The 23827-nt window shown below is 44.4% G+C and overlaps 1 protein-coding gene across 1 annotated transcript in view; it reads left to right on the top strand.

The window, feature by feature from the left end:
• Positions 1 to 268: 268 nt before the first annotated feature.
• Positions 269 to 23827, top strand: part of VOPP1 (VOPP1 WW domain binding protein) — a 52520-nt gene continuing 28961 nt past the window's right edge. Inside the window, exon 1 of the mRNA XM_088520872.1 lies at positions 269 to 435. Coding sequence (XP_088376998.1) covers positions 385 to 435 — 51 coding nt within the window. The 5' untranslated portion in view covers positions 269 to 384. The remainder of the gene's footprint in view (positions 436 to 23827) is intronic.

The following is a 23827-nucleotide window of genomic DNA, read 5'->3' as shown; positions in this document are numbered from 1 at the left end:
GGCCGTCGCCTGTCCCCGCGCTCCGCGGCGGCGGCGGCGGCGGCGTCGCTTTGTGGCGCCCGCAGCGCAGCGCGGCCGCTCGGCGGCGCCTTGGGGGCGCGCGGCCCCCGCCGGGCCGGACCGGGCCGGGCCTGGCCGCGCCGCCTCGGCGGCTTCCCCGCCTCCTTCCCCGCCCCGCGCCGCCCGCCTCGCCCCCGCCGCCTCGCTGTGCCCCCAGCGCGGGCGCCGGCCCGGCGGGGCTGCTGCTGGGCGCCGTGCCCCGTGGCTGTCCCCGCGTGTCCCCGTCCCGCCGCGGGGCCGCCCGTGCCCGGCGATGGCGCCGCTGACGGCTTCCGTGCGCGTGTGAGGCGGCAGCGGCAGCGGCGAGGCGGCCGACGCGGAGACATGAGCCCGCTCCAGCCCTGGGTCACGCTCCTGCTCTCGCTGCTGCTGGAGGTAAGGCGGGCGCGGGGGTGTGTGTGTGCGCGACTGCATCGGGTTGGATTTATTGTTCTGCTTGTTACGCGGGGCGCCGTGCGGGGTGTGGGAGGGTGGAAACAAAGAAAATAAAGCCCCAAACAGCCTTTTTTTTTTTTTTTTTTTTTTTTTGCCCTTGGGCCCGTCCCCACGCCCCTTCCCGGGTTCGTGCGAGTGCGGTTTTTGCTCCCTGCTTTGCACCCCTCCCCTCCTTGGCTGTATATTATATACGTGTGCTTACATTTGTCCCTGTGCAATTTTGTGTGTGTCCCCGGGGGGCGAGAGGCAGCTTTCCAGGCGTGCAGGCTGCTCGCAGCGCTGCCCGGAGCGCGGGAGGAATAGAAATCCCTTGTGGTCTCCAGAGGAACCAGGAGAGGGAAAAGAAAGGACAAAACGTGGTGCTGTGGCCGTGAGGGCTGCCTGTCCCGGGGAGCACCTGAGTGCCCTGGCACTGAGTTGGCCAGGTCTCAGCCGCGCGCCTGGTGGGACCGACAGCTGCCCTGTTCTGCTCATCGTACCTGTTAGCAGGGACCTGCCATTTGTTTTTGTTTATTCACTTACTTGCACATTCGTGGAGCAGAAAACACTGATTCCGCTGGTCCTGTTCCAATGTCAGGCCATAGCCCCCTGCTTTCCCGAGGGCTTCGGCTGGTGGGTGCATCAGTTCTTGGGGTGGGATCCTTGTGCGGACACAGCAAAGGCAGCGAGGCCGGCGCTGCCGCAGGAGGCACCGCGGTGGTGGAACCCAATACTTCCTGCAAAGCCTGGGTGCTTGTGCAGCTCTGGCGGCTACAGCCAACACCCCCAGAATAAAACAAAAAGCTTATCTGTTTTTTATTGGGGAGGTTTGTGCTGTGTGATTGTGTCATCGGCTCCCTTTTGAGGAAGAAGATCCCCGTGCACTTTGTGGCAGGGCAGAGGAGGCGGTGAGCTCCGTGCTGTGCTTTGTTTGAGCTCCAGGGTTGAATCCGGGACGCGGGGAGGAGTGCCGGGCACTAAGCGGAGGTAGGATGGGCACAGGCGTGCTGCCACGCACCGTGTCCCCGCCACCGCCACGCGCTGTGTCCCCTCCGCACGCTTGCCAAGAGGTCCAGGGGCCCCTGGTCCTTGGGATGCACTCCAGGAAGCGCCTTTGCCCGCTTTGGAAGCGCCTGAGCTTGTCTTACAGGCGTTTCCAAAGCCCTGCTCCTTTGGAAGGCGTTTGTCCGAAGGTTGGGAAAGCTGGAGAGCAGCGGCATTGCTGTGATGGAATACTTTAAATAGAAAACGAATTAGTTCTCGTTAAAAGGAAACAGTGTAATCGGAAGTCTTAGGTTGGGCTGTATTGTTCTCAATAAGGGATGTAACTCATAAAAATTACATTTTCTTCGTGCCCCCTATACAGTGGGGAGCATACTTGAAACACTTCCTCTGTATCATTCATTGTCATCACACCAAAATGATGATTTTTAGAAATCATTGTTAAATGTAAGTAAACACAGCTCTCCCAAAGCTGCCTGGGCTGTGCTGCGTTAGTCGGCTCCCAGACCTGGCCCACTGCCTGCCTTGCCATTGCTCCGTGGTGCTGGAGAAGCTCTTTGGAAAGTACAAATGGCAAAATGTTGATTCAGGGAAAGAGACAGTGGAATTCCCCAGAGAAAACTGCTCCTCTGAAAATGTGAAAGGTTTTGCGCTTTCGGGATCTGTTTGATTAGATGTCTTTGCTCCATAATGCACATCCTGTTGAGAGCGATCCTGTGTGCCTGGAAGAGCCATTTGCATAAATCCTCTTTGACTGTGACCCATCTTGGTGTTATCTAAGCTTTCATACAGATTTTAATTGTGTTTGGGGTTTTTTTTGTTGTTTGTTTTTTTTTTCCTTTTAATCTAGAATGTTTGTTTTGCCATCTGGGTTTGTGGATTTTTTTAAGAGCTTTGGATACTTTTATGAATGTGATTCTATGTAAATTTAAAAGTATTGTTAGAGGTGGCTGTCTGCATGGTAAAAGGCACAGAAACAAAACACTGGGAGTTTAAACAACTGGAGACACCTGATTGTTACCTGATTGTTTTGGGTCTTTTAAACTTTTGTTGTTTTCTGCACTGACTTCCATAGTGATTGTTATCTGAAATTGCATCGATACATTATTTTTTCTTTACTTTATTGCAGCTTCTGCATGGTCTTAGTCAATATTAACCCAGTGTAATCTGTGGAATAAATTTTTCCGTTAGTGCTTTGCAAAAGGCCTTGATTCTTATGCAAATGGAGGAAAAGTACCCTCTCCCTCCCCGCCCCAGCAAACCAAAAAAGCCACTTAGAATTGATCCCCTTTGGAACAGTTTATAGTAGTTCACTGATGCTTTATGTTCTCTCTGCTTAAATAACTCAAAATAGTTGTTGGAAGGCATTCATGTATCTTATATCCATGCATATTCTAAGACAATATTTGCATTTATACAGCTAAAAAGAATACAGCTCATTCACGAAGCATAAATCATATGCAAGCCCATGTACAAGTTCAGAATTTGGCACATTTCTTTCTGATTTTCAAGTTGAACTTCAGTTAGTAATTAAGTGCACAGCCCTCCAGTATGAAAGCTATCACTTGTTATTTTGAATTTGAAGGAAGAAGATGAGAAAGAGGGTTTTGAGGAGAAGAGAAGCTGTAGAAAAGCTTGGAATATATTGATTATGGAAACTCCCCGAGCGCTCTAGTGGAAGGAGAGAAGAATCAGTTCTGAGTTTTCTTGATTGACAAAGGTTTCCTGCCATAAAGAGAAAGATATTGAAAGTGGGTCTTAAAAGAATGCCTGACAGCTTGGGGTATCAGTGAAGATTTTCTGCCATTAATTCTTATGTCCCTGGTCACTGTTTCCAGCTGCCTAACGCCTGTGTCTTGTGTTTTATGGCTGGGACTTGCTCCGTCCTAGTGGTACTGTGTTGGGTAGCCTCATTTTTCAAGACTCTTAAGTAATTTTAAATACGTAAATTCCTCGTTTGCCAATGTGGTCCTTTAAAAAGAACCTAGGAACTAATGCAAGTTCCTGCATGCTTTTTAAAGTGTCATATGTTCGGTTAGGCCTGTGGAAGTGTCTGTTAAGTTGTGGATGGGAATTCTGCCACAGGGCTTTCAGTCTGTCTGTAGGAAATTTAGGTGGCTGCTTTTAGAAACGTCACCACTGATATTTCTGTGCACTCAGTTTCCCATTATTAAAATTACAGTGTGTGACACAAGTACTGATGGCTGGGTGCCTGGGAAAAGCTAATCAGTAGAGTCCTCTTCTTGTTAATTTGTCAAGTGAAAGGTACTATGAAAGAGTAAAAAGCTTTTTATTTATTTATTTTTTTAAGACGAAAGGAATGAACATGTCATATGAACTGTAAACTGTTTTAACTTTAAATGAAATCCAAATACATCTGACAGTCTGTCATGCAAGATTTACTTAAAGTGAAAATGGTTACCTGCTTCCCAGTTTGGTAACTGTGGGGTGGGTTTACTATTATTATTTCTGGAAAAAGGCTTCAACAAGACAGATTCTAGCATGTGAGATAAAACTAAAATCTCGCTCCATTCTTAAGATTTCTTTTCCTCACTCATAGCAGCAAGTACATTAAGACCAGCAAGAAAATATTAAAAAAAAAAAAAAAAAAAGTGAGTGCACACAGGCACCTAGGTTATCTCTAACACGTCTCCTATTTATAAACTTCTTTATGTATTTTAATGTTTAACACCTTCCATCACACTTTCTCTGTAAAAAGGAAGTTCTCTGACTCTTCATCTCAGTGCTTGCCCCTCAGGTAAAGCAGGCTTCCTTCAGTGAGAAAGCATTAAACTTGACCAAAGTTTTCCCTTTTACTTAGCTGCTAGTTTTAAATGGGTTTAGCTGAAGTGTAAGAAGGCTCCAAGGGAACTCTTGCCTTAGCTTAATAAAAAAGTTATTTAGGTTTACTCCAATAAGAAGAGGCTTAGGAAAGCAGGAATAGGCATATCCACACACAGGCTTGCCCTGCTTCTCTGTGTAGGCTACCTTTACAAACAAGAAGAGATTACTGCTTGATCTTATGCTACGGAAGCAAAAAGGAAAAAGTTCTCATTTCTTGATGAGACAAGGTAGCTGCCTCTGTGCTCCTAATCTGTTGTGGTATAAAGTGGAAACGGTTTGTTACAAAAAAATGCAAAAGACCTGCATGCACTTGCTGGCCTACTTTTTGACAGTGCCACATAGTTTTGTATTCTCAGCAGCGTCGCTCGCTCTTTCCACCGTTTATGTGTTTTGCTGAACTCGTTGCTGTTGAAATCTTATTAGAGTTTGTTACGGCAAATAAAAATGCTCTCCTGACTAGTTGTGAAACATTCCCATAATGGGGACAACAGGCTATAGATCTAGATTGGACCAAGCATTGGGGATGCAAGCCAACATCATGAGCTCTAAAAGAGCGCTTGCAAGACGGGAGAAAGGTAAGGTCGCGTTGCTTTCAGTGACATTCGTAAGTTAATACACAAGTGAAAATACTGTTGAGGGCACGAGACGGAAGTCTGCTTCTTGCTGAATGCTTTTTTCGTCCTTTCGAGAGCAAGATGTCTTGACAGTTTGCTGATGTATTAAGTGGAAAAGTTTTCACTCCTCAATAAAAATGTCTTTCTTTTCAATTGTGTCTCCAGATTTGAGTAAAATAGGTGTTAGCTGAACCCACGTTTTAAATAACTTGACTAAAAATCTCTTCCTCTTTCTCAATGAGTCAGCTTTCAATCTGGTAGATTTTTAGAAGAACAGAAATTAGCAAGAAATGGCTTCTAGTCTGTACCTAGTCTAATGTAATGGTGGGCTGCTTCTGCAAAGGGCAGTTCCTATCCCTCTCTAACGTCCTCTTAGCTTTTCATCCTGCGGATCCAGTTATCGCAGGGAAGCAGACAGAGTGGATCAGCCTACTAAGGTGGTGGAAAACTGAGCCGCCAAAGAGGGGATGGGGAGAAACAAGTGGGAGAATAGTTTTCTGCAGGACCATCAGGCTTGAGCCGTGGCAGCTTCAGTGCAGTCAGTCCCTGCGTTTGTCATAGTGTGTAAGGAGCAGAAGGCAACTGTAGAGACACAACCTGATAAGGTTGCGATGTCAGTAAGGACATTACATCTCTCGGAGAAAACCTTGGCTGGATTCCTTGTATTTGCTCTGTTACCCGTGCTGGGGTTGAGGCTCCGCGCGGCCGCTGAGGAGCCGCAGGGCGTCCTTGCGTGCGCTCTGTCAGTCAGGTGCTTTTGCAGAGCCCTGTTCCTGCTTGTCGGTGGTGAACCCCAAAGCCTGCTTCAGTACATTTCCCCATTCTGAAAAGGAAACACCAAAGGAGCTTTCACAGTTTTCTTTACTCGTGCAACAAGTTAGTGTACTCCAGTCCCTAAGGTTTAATCCTTAAGAAGCAAAGAGCTTTATTCAAGGTACGTACACGAGCAAAAAAATGCCAATAACTGTAGTAGCAAAAGGATGCTTGTTTAAGTTGCTTTCAACTTGCTGACATAATTATATTGATTAGAGGCACGAATATTTTTCATGTACTTTATGATCTAGGTAGGCCAGTAAAATTCACTGGTGTATCCTGGCCTAGGTCTGTGTTTCTTCCTCTCTTGTTAGGAGAGACACCTTATCTAACCGAAAGACTTCCATTGTTCATACGCTTTTCTTACTACAATACTTTATGAACACAGTAGAGTGGCATTAAAGCGCTCATACTTTAAGAGTGCCTCTTATTTGGGAATGGCAGTGTGATATAGGAGACAGTATCATGGTGTCCAGATATACCTGGACAATCTGACAACTTGTTCAGGTATGACCCTTGCTTTGTTTTCACTTTTATTCAATCTCTTAACTGAAATGGAAACCCTTGTGGGGGGGAAAAATGTAAACTTGGCCTGAAAATTCCTTTCTGCCTTCCCTGTAGTATTTCTGTAAAAGTTTTTCTGGCAAAGCAGCGCAGACACTTCGCCTTGTAGCCAGTGGCTTTATGCTTTATCTGTTGATGCAAGAACCAGGTAGGATGAGTCAAGCAAGTGTTTTCTCTCATTTGTGCTCCTCAGGGAAAAATGCTCATCGCTAAAGATAATTATGTCGGTACTGGGGTAAATGAGATCCAGCAAGTCGCTCTTGGCTCTCCTACAGTTTGAATTCCCAGCTCTGATCTGTCCTTCTTACTGCATTAGGAGCTGTAGGTGCAAAACATTGCAGGAAAGGTAACAGGTTTCAAAATTCTGCCTTCGTCTGTTCAGTGCCATTGGGTTCGGCACCCAAAATGGAGGCTTTTTTTCTTAAAATGAGGCTTTGAAACTGTCAGCCAGTTGTCTAGGCTTCATAAGAGGATGTGGAAGCTTCAATATACCTTTAAAGGGTTTTCTTTTTCTGTTATTTTTAAGGATAACATGAATTGTTCCTATCTTGAGAACTATCTTGTCTGTTCCAAACAAATATGCCTAGTAAAAAATCACAATTTCAATGGACTGAGAAGCAATAGTGCTGAAGACACCTGGCTATCAGTAACACTGATATGAAAGGCACTCGCCTGTGTCCGTGCAAGGATTTTGTGCAAGGGACCTGGTTTCACTTTTGGGGTGATTTTGTGCAAGGAGCCTGGTTTTCTGCACTTGGACCCACTTTTTGGCCAAGACAACTCATGCTACTATGCAATGCTACTGGGGACATCACTTCTAGGAAACACCAAGGCAGACACCTGTGTGCAAGTGCCAGGTGAAGAGGTCTGCAGCCCAAGTTGTCTTTTGCTCCAGCTTCTGTTGTTCACTTTCTCTGCTATCTGGGGAAATGGGAGTTGCTTATTTCTGTCCGTGTTCTGGTTTGGAAGGGGTTCGGGTCTTTTTTTCTTTCTCTTTTTCCTGTCTTTAATGGCACCAATGCACAGCTAACTGAATTTTGACTAAATTGCCAACTCTGAATGTGCTCGTGGTAAAATACCCCAGGAACTGCAGGTGAGAAGGTCTCAGGACTTGTATTTTCTGAAATACTCCGCACTTCTACACCCATTACTTTAAGCGTGCTTCTCATTGATTGCAAATAACGCTGTTGGTGCTGGCTTCTTGAAATGCAGGGCAAACATAATAAATGGGGTCTTGCTACACCCTGTAGGTGACTTCCCGTTTTGTAGGCAACCGCAATATTACCAGGAGGTGTTGGATTAATTTCTGAAAATACTGCAGGAAATGCATTGGAGTATGCTTGAGATCTTGTGACAAGTGATTTTGTCCTACCTGTCTTGACTCACCTCGAGCTTTTAGCCTACGAGCAACCATTGCAAGAGGCCGCAGGAGTTGGTGGACCCCCTTTGCGTGGTGATTCCTGTGTGCTGGAACCTGCCTGCGGCACAAGTCTAAGGGCACTGGGATTAAGATTATTTTAATTCTGTCGTAAGATTGACCCCCTGTGTGGCCAGCGCCCAGGATTAGGCCTTTAATACAAAGACCATTAAAAGTCAGGGGGGACGATGTGCTCGAGCCCGATGAGCTTTGGGGCTCCCGGGAGGCTCCAAACCCCGCCGAGCCAGGGCAGGCAGTGGGTATGGGGCATCCCGGCCTGTCCGCCGTGCAGGCAGGCTCTGCCCCGGGCGCTTCCTGCGGGGCAGGAGTCATGTTAAGCAGCCCTGCGCTCCCAGGCTGACATTGCGTAAGGAGGAGCGGATAGTAGTGATTATATAAAAGAGATTATGTAAGTGAGTCATTCTGTAATCGCTTCTCGGGCGAGCGCTAAGAATAGGTGGTGAATATGCATGTGTTTCTCTGATACCCCTCCGTGGTGGTGAAGAGAGATTTGGGACTCTCTTTGCTCTCTAATGCTTCCCAGGATTTTCCCCCTTCTCATGCTGAAACCGCCGGTAGGTGCCGGGAGGTATCGGGCACATTAAAGGCTGGACGGTTGTCAGGTTTGTAGTGAGGAGCGAGAACCTGCCTGGTGGCTGGGGCTCCGCGGAGCTGCTTGCCCAGCTCCCACCTGCTCCTCTTGGCGCTCCAGTTTGTCCCTCCCTGCCTTGTGCGTCCAGTGGGAAGTGACTCACCAAAAAAATGGGATGCAGCCAAAGCTCCACTCACACGGTGCCAACTGAAGTTTTGGGGGAGGAACTGGAAGCTGTTCCCTAACATCTTTTAGCCCCGAGAAAGTGTGCAGGGGTAACGTAAGGATACTTTGGGAAGTGCAGAGAGACTCCGTCTAGAAAGGGAAATGAAAAGAGTTTTCTTTAGCTATGGTGATTATCTCAGAACTTGAATCCTGTCTTAAAATATGACTACACTTTTAGCTTGATTGCTACAATCTAGGTGGCTGTTTTTTTGCCTCCCCCCCACTTCCTTATGCTTGTTTGTATAGATATATACATTTTTCTTTTGGATCTTTCGCTGCACAGTGCCCTGACTGCAGAGCCGTTGTCTTTCCTGAGTGCTCCAGCTGCCGCGTCCTCGCTACCTTGAGCGGCTTTATTGGCTCCTCACCTCCTGCCGCCTCGAGCTCAAGCTGTTTGTCCTTATCTGCAAGCTGCCTCCTAATCCTCTCTTCACCTACAGCTCCAGCCTCGTTTCCGCCTCCTCTGGCCTTGCTCTTGACACTCCTTCCACTTTTCATGGCTTGGCGGGCCGTCTCCTCTCTGCACGTTAGTGATTTCGTGATCGCCACACACGCTGTTTCCAACAGTTTCCACATCTTTCATCCATCTTGAGCCCCGATTAAAATTCTTTCCTTTCAGATTTTCTCCGTTTTCCTCTTCAGCTTTCTTCGTATCCCTACAGTTTTTCATGGCACAGCTGACCTCTCCTTGCAGTGGATTGCCCTATGGACAGACCCTTTTCCCCTTCATATTTATGCCTCCCCTTTGTAATAGGATGTCAATGCTGGAATATTTTGCAGCTGCTGTCAGGACAAAACAGCCTGAAAGGAGTGTTTTCAATACACATATGGTTGTTGCATAATGTAGATGGAAACCAGGAATGGAAGATGGCACATGCAGCTTTCTGTGAACCTCTGTCAGGAACAGGAACAAAAACTTGCAAAACTGTAGGTTTTTGTCTCACAACAGGCACAGACCATGGGTCCTAGACCCATCATCATACCATGCAAATTCACTGATGTTTAAGGAACTTGTCTTCACGATATCACACTATACATATCTAGGGGAAAAAAAAAAAAAAGGGAGCTAAGACTGTGTAAGGTTGCATGAGAGGTGTTGTAGGACCTTCAGTAGCATTAAAATTTGTACCTGCACAGTTGCACATCATTAAGAGTAATTGTAATGGATAATGGATCCAATATGCAAGTGTAAAGAAATTAAGACCAAAATCATCCCCTATATTATTTTGTTAAAACTACTGAAGGAGAAATGGTATGTATCTTGTTGTAACAGTAATGAAAGGTATGCCTGTAAACTCCTGCCCAGGTTCAAAGGAAAGCAAAGAGATTATTTCTTGGTTGCAGATTGATACGAGGGCTTTGGCTCTACAGATGTAGTGCAGACAGGGGCGAGGTGACATTTTCAGTTTCCAGAGGCATAGCGAAGACTGGGTAGGAGCTTTTGCTTGCTGAATTCTCTCCCTTGGCAATGCGAGATGGAGCACATATGATCCAATTAATTGCAGTCCAGGCATATGTTCTTAGGCATCCTGGGATCTGCAGGTGCGATGCAGGTAGTGCAGGTTGCTAGACCATCACAGAAAACCTTGGATTCCTCTGGAAGTTTCAAATCCTACTCGATCCAGTGGCTGACGGAGGTCTGTGCTGGGAGAGTGTAATTTGAGGCTATTCTGGAGTTCCAGCTCAGATCCTAATCTGACTTGCACCTTTCCAAGAAAATGGACTGTAAAGATATTAAACTTCTCAGGAAGGTTTAGGTACAGTTAAATAGATTTCCAAAAGTTAGCAGTCTGAGGAAGTTCTGTGAAGACCGAAAAAAAAATTGCTAATGTGTGCAGATATCCCACTGTCTGGAAGAGCCTGATGGAGAAAAATTAGTAACTTGTAAAAAGCTTCCTTTTGAAAATTTCCTTGTAGCAAGATTAAAAAAAAAAAAAAAAAAAAAGTGCTGGAGGGGGTTGGAAAAAGGAACCCTTTGTAAAAAGGCTTTCTTCTAGCAAGAGTGTTTAAACACAGTGTGAAGTGAGGGGATGAGGAGTAATTAATACTGGGTGTTCTGATACTGCTCAGAGCAAGCGCCGCTGCCTTACACGGGAATGGCAGTTGTAATTTCCCTGTCAGCGTTTGCAAGTGTTATTCTAGGAGCAGGAATGACTCAGACATCTGCGAGAGGGTGACTGCATCGCCTGTAAGGGCTGCGAGCACGTGGGCCTGGAGAAGGAATTGAGACCTACCTGTGAAGCCATCCATTTCAATGAAAGGCGTTCCAAGGTTTTTGATCTCCTTGGATAGGCGGCCTGGCCAGAGTTGTGTGGATTTGGCCCTTCCTCAGCCCGCCTGGTGTTACTGCAGTCAGTGGCTGGGGTCCACACATGTTGTGCTGCAGCCCTGGTGAGCAATGTCTACCTGCTGCTCTTGTGCCACAGGTGCAAGAACGTGACAGTTCCCAGAACACAAATTGTAAGTAGTAAAACACCTAAGTCTGTAGTCAGATGTGTGATTTTAATACCTGCTTCTTCAGCTACAGAAAAATCTGCGGTCCTTTTCCTTTCAATGCTGTAATGCTGTTCCATAGTTCTAGACTTTATCTACTGTATTCATGGTAACTGCTTCTCCAAATATCCATCTTCCAAATTAGATTAAACCTATTTGTTCATTGAGGGTATTTCTTCATGCTTTACTGAAACACAAGTAATTAAGTATGGAACGAATCAGGCTGTTATGCTTCAGGAGTCTCTGACAGTTAGTACTTAGATTTTTAGGGGAAACAAGAGTTTTGCTATTATTTATAATGACAGTAAGTGCGCTCCTCTGGCAGCTCTCATAGAACAATTTTGTGGCACTTGAGAAACATTAAATATTCTGTCTTATGTTGCAGTCACATCCACGCTAGCTGCATAGTTGTGTGGAAGACTTAAGTGGGCAGGCAGCATTGGCAGTATGATGCACAGCGTACTAGTGGCAGAATTAGACTCAGTGTTTCTGAGACCTAGCTTTCCGATCCCGCACAGATAGCGACTACATTGCCTGCATGGGGGTGCATGCTTTGGACTCAGTAAGTGCATGTTTTGTCATGCAAAGGACAGCTGAGACCTTCCTTTTCATGGACTTAACTAGATACCACGGGGATGGGATGAGTCCATCTCATTCAGGAAAGTTTCTTGGAATGGAAGTCATGCCCTTGTGTAAGTACCAAATTGTCATCCTCAAGTTTGTTAGTGTTGAATCTGAGATCATCCAGATTCTCATCCCATGCATTTTTATCTCAGTCTTTTGATTTACCCAAGTTCAAGTTTTACTTGAACTTCACTTGTATGTGATTATACTTACACTTGACTTAATGACTTTCTGCTTGACTAATTTAGCCTTAGAATTAGTGATGGCAATATGCATTTGGGTAGAACATGAATTGACAAAAGTCTTTACCTGCATCCCATGTCTTTGGATCACTGACTAAATCTAGTTGTTGTCTTTTTAGAGCTGAATTCACACACACCAAAATGTTTTGTTTTTTACCTACTTGTTCACTGAAAAATGCCCAGCATATTCTAAAGTTTTGCAAAATTGGGTCAATGCCACTGAATAGTTTTAGTCAAAATGGAAATAACACACTGAAAGAGTTTAAAAAGCTCAGGTTTTGTTCAAAAGCTTCCAAAAGCTGAGGAATTCAAAGTATAAATTTACCAAATTTGGCCACAGGAGAATTGAACTTTTCCTGAATAGCTTGGCACTCACCCAATGAGTGGGAGGCCAGTTTTATTTCCTTTGCATCCATAGGGTGTTATGAATGCATATCATTAATCTTCTAGAAGAGTTCCTAGCCTACAGAAGATAGAGTATACTGGAACTAAACTGTCTCTGTGTTGCTGTTATCCTTCTTCTCCACTCTGTACAATACAATGGAAATATGCATTGAGGCAGCAGGAAAATTATACCCTAACTTGGTCTGTTAAATGGTTCCTTCAAGATGGAGACCTTGTGGTTTCCACTACTTGCTCCAACTGAGTTTAGAACCAGAGGAATGTATGGGCTTTAACAAAAAAGTTCTTCTTTATTTTTTTATATTAAAAAGATAGATCATTCAGTTGATTGTAAACACCATGGTCTTGACTCGGGGAGTACATATGTGGTGGATTTGTAGAATGTGCTTGGGTCCCTTGGGGAAGGAGGTAATTCTGTCCTTACTCTTCTTCCTGCATGATGTCCCCAAACATCTGCTGCTGTCAGCTGGTGGGGATGGGATCCTAGGATAGATGGGCATCTGGTGCTGTATCATGCCTTTTATCCAAGTAAGAATAGTGCTAGCACAAAAAGAAAAAAAAAAAAGGAAAAACAGAGAGGATGTCTCCTCAGAAAGTTTGTAGCTGGATGGTTGGGTCTCTTCTAAAAGAGAGAAGTTTGAGTCCTCTCTTGGTGGAAGAGAGACTTGAACACAAATTTTCCACATCTCGGCAGAGCCCATCAACCAGCTTTGGATGTATCTGGACTGAATGGTGACAACCACTACCACCGCCTCCTTTCTTTTACCTCCATAGTCTGCAAATGTATCCTTTGGGACGCTTTCAGTAGGCGTCAAAAAATACAATTATGTGCCCAGCCTTCTAACACAAAAGGATTTTTTTTCAAATTTCTTTTAAAATTTCTGCCCAAGGTGGCACCATCAGGAGTTTACCTGTCACTACACAATTATTTCAGATGCTGATGACAAATATTTATACTTAATTGCTCATCAAAACATCTGTCTCTCCTCCTCATTTTAAGTTAAGAGGATCTTGCAGTAGAGTTATGAATATCATGGCCAAGGAGTGTGGCGACACTGGTGTGACTTATTTCAAATAATCCTTATCCCTCCGCACTTCCTGAAGGGATGGGAAAAACAGCACAGTGAAGACTGTGGAGTAAGCCTTTTTTTTTTTTTTTGGTTATGAACTGATGAAATATAACTCTTAGAATTTAGTGTTTATTATAAAGTGATGAGTTGATACGTTTATGTGTAAGTCTTCTCTGTGCTTACTGCTGTAAGAGGATTTTTTTCCCCCTTCAAGTATTTTGAAATAATCCACTGACAATAATTTACATTTTTATGGGCTAGTCCTGTTTTCCAATCTTAGGTTTCTGTGGCCAGTGACAGGGTTGGCAAATCGAGATTGATTTAGCACTGACAGCTCTTTGTAAACAGGATTAAAGGACTCTATACAGTGAAAATAAAAGAAAAAAAAACAGTTTGCAAGTGTGCATGTTAGCAACACCGATCAAATTTTGAAGTTCCTTGCACTTGTATACCAACAAACCAATGTTCCTTGTACCAAAGAACTGACGTATAAGATTTTTATTATTTTTATTATGATTTTTATTGTTGTTGTTGTTGTTATTACACACTGTGACTTGCAGACAATGCTGCCTTTTTATCTTCTGCCTATAATCACAAATGAATGCACACAAGCAGTGCTGGATCGTACAGCCTCCCTGAAGACCTGTCTGCTTTACCGTCAAGCCCATTTGCTCACAGACCTGCCTGGGAACACACCTGTGAGTGGAAATGCAGCCCCGGTGCTGCCTCTGGGCTGCGGCTGTCAGCAAGGCCGATAATGAATCCTGGTGCTGCTGATGGCTTTTTTAGCGCTGTGCACAAGAGCCTGGTGTGGCAGCATCACACTTTTTAAACAAGATATTTCTTTAGAGCTCAGCTTGTGGGATACAGAAACGGTTAGAAATAATCAACTACTTCATTCGTGTCTTTGCAGGTTTCAGGATATTTGTTTTCCAAACGTTGTTTTATGTGTCACCCACTGTGCTTTGCTGGGGTCTGGATAAAAATATACCCCACCCCCACCCCCCATGCCATGGGGGCTGGCTGGGGAATAAGGAAAATAATTGTTCTGCTCCCAACTCTGCTGTTAAATCTGGCAAGTTTCTTTGCAATCTCTGCCTTACTCTTCTTTTTAGTGTAAGAAATGATTAACTTGCCTGGATTAAAAATGCAATATAGAGATAAAACACATGATAATGAACTGAACTAGTTTAATTAAAAGCTTTCTATTACATAGACTGTATATTAGTGCTGGGATAGCTATTGTTAACTTGGGCGGTTTCCTTTATTAACAGAAGTGAGGAAAACAGGTTTCTGATAGTCTTTTAGAAAAGGGTAGTTCTGTGAAGAAGGATCAAGGACCTTGCCATGCTGCTGCAAGAGTCTTGCCCTTCTCAAGCAACACTTGCTCTGCTACCTCTTGTTGATTGTCTTCCCTTTGTGGCTTGTGGGTTTTTGCTAGTTAATTTAAATGCCTTTTTATAAAATGTGTTTTAAAGCTCTCAGCCTCTGTTGAGAGAATTCATCAGTTTTGATCTGATATTTGTCTTTGAATTCTGGACTTCAAGCAAAGCCCAGTTGTGCTGTTATCTCAAAGCTGTGAATTGTACCAGCTTTGCCAGAAAATGTGTTAAGTGAAAATAGCCTCCCAGATATTTTGATTTGTCATAAAAAAAAATCCCTTTTGTGACTTTTTCATGAAGCTTTCTTGAAAAGCACTGGCATTAAGCTGCAATGTAGACAAATGTGTTACTTGTGGTTGGTTGCTGTTTGGGAGATGTTGGTCAAAATATGACTCCCTTCTAAATCATCTCCCAGCCAGTGCTCAGATCATAAGTTTAACTAAATTCTCTTGCATAGGAGAGAAGAGCTGGATCTAGAGGAGCTGTGGCTATTTATGTCTTTTAAGTCTACAAGTCCATGAGTTTTGTGTTCTTTCATTGCAGCCGTTGAGGGAAAGGGAAGATTTAAGGGTAGGGAACACTGTTCTGTATATAAACCTGTAGAAGGTGTTTTGTTGGTTTGGTTCTCAAACTCTTTGTAGGGCCAGGGATCATGTGTCTGAAATATTTTATACATGATATGTGGGTTTTATGTGATTAATACTTTATGCTTGCCCCTGAGATATGTGGTAGTGGTTAAAACTCAATTAAGTGGTGATTATGCGATGATTATCCTGACTGATGAATATTTCATTTATTTTGTTCAAAATAGGAAATACAATATGTTACTGCCTCTGGTTTTATTTTAATTACTTAAAAGACCTTGTCAAGATTAGCATGTTCAGAATCTGCTCAGTGTTTTTTTTTTTTTTTTTTTTTTCTGTTAGAAGAATTTCAAACAGGACTGTTTGAAAGGAGGACTTGCTTTACAAGGTGGCTTCTGGCACCTCTGTAAGGCTTTTTCCCTTGTCACCTTCAAATTTAGCCCTTCACGCTGTCTGTTGATTAAGCTCTCATCGTTGCACAGCAGGAAATTTGTGTGGTTGTGGCTGTACGTGATGCTGTAATAGGCAAGACCAGGGTCCATCTAGACCCCTTCTCTGCCTCTGATGCTGAAGGTAGCAGATGCAGTGTTTGGAAAGCCTCTGGCCCCTCTGTGATATCCATTCCCTTCATACTTTTCCAGCTCACATGGATGAGGGATGTTAGGATGGACCTCCCTGCTTATGTCCTTTAGTTTTGGGTCTTTTTTCTGTGCGTCTGTCTAGTCCCTTTTTGAATCTGTTCATAACTATCTGCCTCCAAAATCTCCTGTGGGAGCAAATCACAGGATTTGGGTACCCAGGGCCTGCTGGGTAAAAAAGCAATCATCATCATCATCTTATTATTTCTAAAGCAGTTTTCTCATGGTTTCAATGAATGCCACGTGCCCTAATGGAGTGGGATGTGGTGAAAAATAGTTCTGCACTGTCTTGTTCACCTCTGCATCTGCTTTACCCTTGCCCTCTAACTTGAAGGCTCCTGCATTTACAGACTCGCTTGTAAAGTAGTTGCCCATATTCTTATTCACAGTCACCCTTCTGTATGCTTCTAGCTGCTACCTATGAGCGTTTCCTTGAAAGTGGAAACAGGGACTAGAGGGTACATGAGGCTTCATTCTGTTGATGGGACCAGAGAGGAACTAAAGCAGTGTGTGTCCTCCTCATGTGCAGACACAGGCAGAGAAAGCAGTCCAGCATAACCTCCAAAATTCGGTGCTCAAAGCCTCCTTTCAGTGCCCCTGTGGAAGGCGCTGAGCAAACCTGAGGGACTGCAGTAGGTGAGCTGTCAGAAGGCCGCCCGGTTACACCTGGGGCTTCTGCAGCAAATGCTCAGTTTTCCATGCCGGGTGAGTGTCCAAAGGAAGGCTGAGGAAGGTCGTGGCAAATGTGTAAGGGCTGCATGGCTTAAATCAATGTTGTGTTGTGGGGTCTCCAGCTTGCACTACTGCTCAGGAGTAGGTTTTATTTCACAGAGCTGTCCCACATTTATTGCTGTCTTGTCCTAGCGCTGTACAAAGCACCGTGACTAACGTCTGTCACAGCACGTTCACCGCCCTCCGGGAGAGGGCTGCGCAGCAGGGTGCTCGACCTGGCCGGGTGCTTTTTCCTTTTGTTGTAACATGCATGTTGCTCTGCACTTTTGTTGGGAATGGCGAGGTCAGGGAGAGGCACTGTACATATGGATGGAAAAGCAGTGACGTGAAGCTCTCTATTTACCTTGAATTCAGAGTTGTCAGAGTTGAGGCCACTCTCCAGGAAGAAATGTCGTGTCTCCCTTCTTTAACTGATACGTGCTGCTAAGTGAGTTGGATTTTTCAAGTCCCGTTATAGCCATCGCCCATGTCACCAGTAGTGTTGCAGTGGGACAGAGATGGCAAAGGCGCTGGTGCCCTGCAAGGTGGAGGGGGACTGCTGGGCTACTGCTGTCTCTGAACTGGATTCTGCATCTTAGGAGGCCCTTGAAACTGCCCACGCGTGGATGTGTGTGGGGTTGGAGATGACTGAAAAGCCTTCAAGACACGTTCTGCTGTCCGTGTTACTCCCTTGTGTAATCCTGTCGTCGCGGTAGCTCTGCTGTGGTCAGAGTGCTGATGTGCAGGTGGAATCTGCTGCAGATTGTTCGCGTTCGAATCTATGTTGCTTTTACCCATTTCAGTATCACTATAAATAAAGAAAACCTGTCCCTGTGAGGATATACTTATCCTTCTGCGCTTCGACCCATGTTGTGTCAGAGGGTCAGATGGCGTAGTTGTGCTGTCCTTAAAAAGCAACGCTTACATGAACTGTCGTACAACAAAGTTCAACGGCTGGGGATCCTGCTTTGTCACTGACATCGTTCACAGAGAAGTGCCTGTAGTAGCTATGGGCTTATTCATCAATATGTAGAGAGATTTTGCCATAAATATTTGGCTGTGACTTGATGTTCATCATGGAAAAAAAAAAGCTGGGGGGCAGCCTGCTCAGATATTTTTTCGTGAAGGTGTAAAGTGTTTTATGACCATGCTTTAGACCTGAGCTAATTGAATGAAAGGGATGTGAAACTTGAGCCTGGAAAACTTGGTTTCTATGAATTTAGGAAGGAAGAACTAGGACAAGGGCAGTAGGACAGGGCCTATCCATAAAGTCTCATTCTTGATTACCCTATTCCAAGAAACTTGCCTAGTTCAGAAAGCTTTTTCCTTTGCAATTTAGTGTAAATACTGCTATACCAGCAACCCTATGCTTGATTCCAAGTTCTCTTAAGACTGGTTCAGTATATATTTATTCTTAGCAGTTCCTTGGGCCTCTTAAATTCTCAGAGTATCAGTATAGAACTCTTTCCTTGGAAAGACAACCAAGGATCCCATTAGATAGATGGGGGAAGAACAAATTAATTGGCAGCTTACGGCCAAGATAAACTCTCGTCTGAATAACACAGAGTTGGAAAGTCAGATAGCAAACTTAGCAGTGCAGATGGGATTGAAAATAGCTGTTTCTATAGGATTACAATTAGTGGTGACATATCAAGATCGAAGTCCCAAATTAAAGTATTTGTAGGCTTGCTAGGCTTGAACAGCCATTGCAGGATCTTGGTGTTGGTGGATGCTGCTCTTCAAAGAAGACTTTTAAAGACACAGGGGGCATGTATTTAGTTTGGGGACAGCGTCAGAAAAGAAAGTGCTGTGAGATTCCTTGTAATGTACGTGATGCTCCTGCAATGCTGCTACCTTGGTAAAAAAGCAAATAGGGTAATCAGGAATAAGAGTTTTTGGATAGGCCCTGTCTGACCGCCCTGGACCTCGTCCATCCTTCCTAAATGCATCCTAATCTTTGAATAAATCTTTAAGGTCCTCAGTAAGCAGGTTTGCTGTATTCAGGTGTTAGGCTTTCCTCATGTTGCCTCTTCTTACTGTTGGGAAGGGCTTTCAGGCAACACCTGCAGTTTCTTCCCTGGTTTTTCCTCATGAACTCGGATATGCCGGAATGACTGTGAAGCTTGGCAGCTGCTAAGCTGGTGTGTTGAGGCCATGTAATGCCACAATAGGGAACGTTGCTTCCTTGTTTGCTTTCAGCCACTGAGTGCATCTTGCTCTCCGTTGTTTCTTCTGGTTTACACTTCAATGGTCTCAGCTCCCTTTTGTTTAGTGAATGTGCAGCAATGTCCTTGTTCCCAGCTGTGGCTTTTAGGTGCAACAGATGACAAAAATGAAATAATAATCATCCTGATTTATACTTTCTATTAAAGCCTACATCTGGTGAATTGATTTCCACGTAATTTCTTTCCGTAGCGCCACGCCTGGCAAACAGCTGCTTCTGCCAACAGCAACGCGGGAGAACTGACTTCACACTCTCTGAGCTTCCCACAGTTCGTTTTCCTGGAGCCATTCATCAGTCTGTATGAATCTCATCTCCGACCTGGAGACAGATGCACTGTGCCCGTGGAGCTGTATAACACGCCATTGCTTGCTTTCCTGCCCTGAACACATCATGAAATATCCTAAACGATTATAAAAGCCTTAGCACCAGCTTCATTTCATTTTAATAGACCAATAAAAGCAAGCAGTGTGCAAGCTGCTGGCTCCAGTAGTCCTGCATAAGCCATTAGCAAAACAACATTACAGGCTCTGGACAAAGAGAAACAGCAGTGACAAAAACAAGAATTGGCTCTGAAAAGAAGTCAACCAAGTGCCAATGAACCCAGAGACCGCTCTTATGCATGCTGGCTGCCTTGAGCTCTTTGTTTGAGATGATTGAGAAAAAGCAGTGCTTTCTCATAATTTGTTTTACATTCTGCCTTTTTTCTTGTTCTATTCTGTAAATATCCTTTACAATGTTTCCAGCAGTGTCGGCGACGTGCCAGATGCCTGAGGAGCTTTTCCAGTTAACTCGCGTGCATGGAGAACTGTCAGGTTTTGCATTTTATGCATGAGGTGGCTCATGTGGCGTCTTCTCGCATTCTTCCCTATCAGTGCTAGCAGCTAATGTGTTTGCAGCGTTGCAGCCCACACAGCAGGTTAGTGGACCGGCTTCGGAGGGCAGGAGTTCCCCCTGCGTCATTGCACTCAGAGAAACATCAAGATTTCCCTGCTAAGGGGCCTTCAGTCACCTCGCTGTGTGTGGTGAAGTGGGAGAAGGAATGTGCCCTTCTCAGGGGACTCAGAGCATGGAGCTTTCCATACTGGGCAACAAAACAAAAAGCTCTGTTGGCATCGGAGTTGCCAAGTGTGCCTTGAAGATGCAAGTGGCATATTGCATGTCTCAAGGCATATACAGAACACAGAAATACCTACCCTCATCAGATATGAAGTAGTTTGATCTGCTTATGTACGATTCTCTAGTGTTTGGCTGTGCTTCAGAAACAAGAGCACTGTTTAGTTTTGGTACCTGTGTAGAGATCCAGCAGGTTGTGTAACCAAAACCCTCGCTGGTGAGTCCCGGCTAGGCTTTGCCTAAACCCTCTGCAGAGGCGGTGCACGATTCAGAGATCCGAGCACTTTTTCACTCGCTTCGTTTTCCCGCTTTCATGATTGAAAATGCCACCTTTTAAATTTTGCATGTGAAGTTATCATGATCGCTCTTTTCCAAGAAAAGCTTTCAGCATTTCAAGCTGTCTTAAGATGTTCTCAGAGTATGAGCATTCCCCAAAACGGCTAGCCAGCTAGAGCAGTTTAAAAATGCAGTATCAGCTGAACAAGACAGATGCTGGAAGAGAGATGAAGATGACCTCAGGGAATGTGCGAGGATAGGAGGGAGGTAGAAATCAGCCCAAAAAAGAACTTGAAAAAAGAATAAATTTGCTTCTGCCATGTGCTACGTTTTAGTTTAGCTGATTGTGCATTGGACGGAAATGAAAGAAGGGAATTGAAACATCTTCCCTCCCACCATGTCCTGCAAAAACTTTTAATAAGTTAGTATGAACTTTTCCCTTTCATCTTTCTTTGCTTTTGCACACCCAGTGAGTAGCACAGTATCTTTACCTTTCCCTGTGAAAAGGACCTTGTTTCTCTGTCACTAAGGAACATCTGCCAAACATCTCGTTGGTTGTGGTTGTCTGCATGTATTCTTAAGTTCTGTTCTGCTCTGGTTTGCTTCTCTCCAGCAGCAGCTCTGTCCCTGGCAGCAGTCAGAGAGCTTGCGGTCTCACATCGTGATCCCATGTGCTTCTCTTCTTGCTTCTTCTAACTTCCCATCTTTGTACTTGCAAGCCTTTGAAGGATGCTCATCCTGTTGTTTCCAGTCTTTCGACGGCTGTTCTGGGTTAAAGGGCATGTTTTGAACTTGTTAAGAGAATCAATAGTATGGTAGCTGGATTTTTAAAAAGGCAGTGTTTCTGTAGAGACATTCTGAAATGAGACAGAAATTTCCAAATGAGGATGCGCTTTGGACTCTCGGGTCTTTGCAGAGTTGTTACTGTTAGTAACCATTGGCATTTTGCTGTCAGTCTCATGTCAGTGTCATCCCCTCCGTCCCACCAGGATCAGCTGCTGGAGTCAAGGGGTAGTGATGGCCTTCATGAGTGAGCAGGGAGCTTCCTAGCCCCATGGCTGCACACAGGATAATTGACATTTCGTTCTCTTGGAACAGAATTTGTAAAAGCCACAACTCCAAAGAACTCCAAAGAAGCCAAGCTCCAAAGAACTCCAACAGCATCCAGCCATAAAGCCTGAGTAATTTCATTTTGAAATGGAGAGTTTTTCTCAGTTATGTTCCCTTCCACTTGAATCAGCGCTGTGCAGCCCCGAGATCAGAAAGCAAAAAGAATTCATTTCACAAAGGTAATCCAAAACTATCCTGCATGTGCAGGTGCCTTTTGCAAAGTACTTTGTGAACACTGGGCTGCAGTCCCACAGCTCTTTTGTGTGTGTGTGTGTTTTTTTTTTTTTTTTTCTGCTACAGGAGATAAAATATCGTTAGCTCTTCAGTTGCATGAGCTGATAATATAGCTGCAGGCTGTAAAGTGTCACTGAAAGCTACTGGCTGGACTGGGCTTTAAGTGTGAAGAACATCCTGGAGGATGTTCCTCCAGGATGCATCCATATCCTCCAGGACATATCCACACTGTTGTACAAGTACTGCTGATGGCACAGGAGCTAGTTGAGAACACATGGGAGCCTGCCTGCCTGTGCAAATCTAGTATCTCTTCCTGTTGATGTGATAGCTGGGAAGTTTGCAGGCCAAAAAAAAAACAGTATTAAATGGCTTTTTGGAGCTCAGAACCAGGGTCTTGCTTCACCCACTGCATCTGGAAGCATTGCTCTAGTAGCAGTGGGATTCCCTGTTGGTGGAGAGTGTTTTTCTCTTGTTTGTCTTGTTTTACTTAGTGATGCCTTTGGTGGATCACTCTTCTGCAAAGCCTGCATCATGAGTTTGCATCATTAGTATCTCTAATAAAAGCATAAAAGCTGAAAATAGAGCATAGAACTAAGTGATTTTTTTTTTTTGGATTGATTAGGAGGCTATTTTGTCTTTATGGAAAGCAAGAGACTAAATGACTGAATGGACCTGTTTGGGACAGAGAAAAAAAAAGTATAAAGATTACAATGAAATTTAGGAGTAGTTGCTTCAAAACTATTTTTACTTTTGTCTTTCTTGCCCCCTTCTTTTCATACTCAGCTCTGGAGTTTCCCAGCATGATAGGAGGACCCAAGTGGGGACGTTGGGGGGTTTCAAGGTCAGAAAGGGGAACCCCAGGAACCTGGTGGGCTGTCCCAGGCACTGCGGAGCATCGGCCCATGGTCTTCTCTTTAAAACCATGTTGCTTTACTGTCCTGCTTCCAATATCGCTGTGCCAATGCTTGCCCTTAGCAGAGAAATATTTTTTGTTGTTAATAAATATTACCCGCTCAAAGCCTTGCCTCTGCAGCCCCTAGCTGAGCCGTGATGCCTGTCAGCAACGCAAATGGAGCCCAGCAGAAAGCTGGATGAGGGACTCTGCATTCCCAGTTACAGTCCCAGTTTCCTGATGTTGGTGTCATTTCTGAGCCTTTGAGTTTCAGGGTAAGTGTGTCGTAAGTACTAACTGACAGCAGTACTGCAAGAGAATAAGCAGTTCTGCATCTGCTTTCACAGCTTCAAAAATGCTTTTAGTACTTAGACGTGCTTTTTAAATGGCATTTCTGAAGCTTAACAGAGACATGTGTTGTTTTATTTTTGTTCCCTCGGAATAGCTAGTACTTTAGTATTGTGTTCTGTATGAAACTAGGGAAGACTTTATGCAGGGAGAAAGGCAAGCAAAACTTTCCTGTGCAATACATTTCACACCAGAAGCACTCAGTACTTAAGATAGAAAGAAAAATTAGCTCTTCGGCTGTAAAAACCGTTTTCCACTTCATGAATTTTCATTAAGTGCATTCTTTCCTACTCTACTTGTTAGTAAGTCTTTGAGCCTGATTTAAATCAACTGGGTGTGTTGACTAATAATTTGAAATGAGAAAGCAAGGACAGGAAAGAGCATTTTGTGTGGATGCTCCATGGCCCTTGGCGTGTCCTTCGGCCCTTTCTCTGCTTGCCGTAAGAGTTGACTTGCCTCTGGCATTCCCACTAACTGGAATATCTGCCTCCTGCTTCTGCAGGATCGTGCCAGACCTGAAACTGGAGCATATTGTTCCGTCGTTAAACGGTCAATGGTGAATACTTTAGAAATTAACAGCAGCTGCAAGTTCGTAGCTATTTTTATTTGTACTGCGGCTATAATTTTTCTGCTGTGTTTGTGTTGAAGCTAGATGAGGAAAGGAAAATAAAGCCCCCAAGAGACTTGCTTTTTGTTTTTAATTAAAAAAAATCCTCTCTGACAAAAGCATCAATAAAACTAATAGTATAGAGGGACAACATAGCAATTTATTCAGCGTGACCTGGGCCTCTTAGTCTCGTTGCTGGTAGGACTTTCAAGGGAGTTTCATGCAGCACTTCCCCAGTCAGGCCACCCTTTCCACTTACTGCTACTAACATCCCTCTCGGCCTTTCATAAAGATCATCATCAGCAGCAAAGCAGCTTTCACAATGCTGTTTT

The sequence above is a fragment of the Tinamus guttatus genome, unplaced genomic scaffold (genome assembly GCF_059628265.1).
Source record: "Tinamus guttatus ecotype Peru unplaced genomic scaffold, ASM5962826v1 Tinamus_guttatus_pri_ptg000104l, whole genome shotgun sequence".
Classification (NCBI taxonomy): Eukaryota; Metazoa; Chordata; class Aves; order Tinamiformes; family Tinamidae; genus Tinamus; species Tinamus guttatus.
Note: the sequence above shows the minus strand (reverse complement) of the source record. Positions and strands in the feature narration are given on the sequence as shown.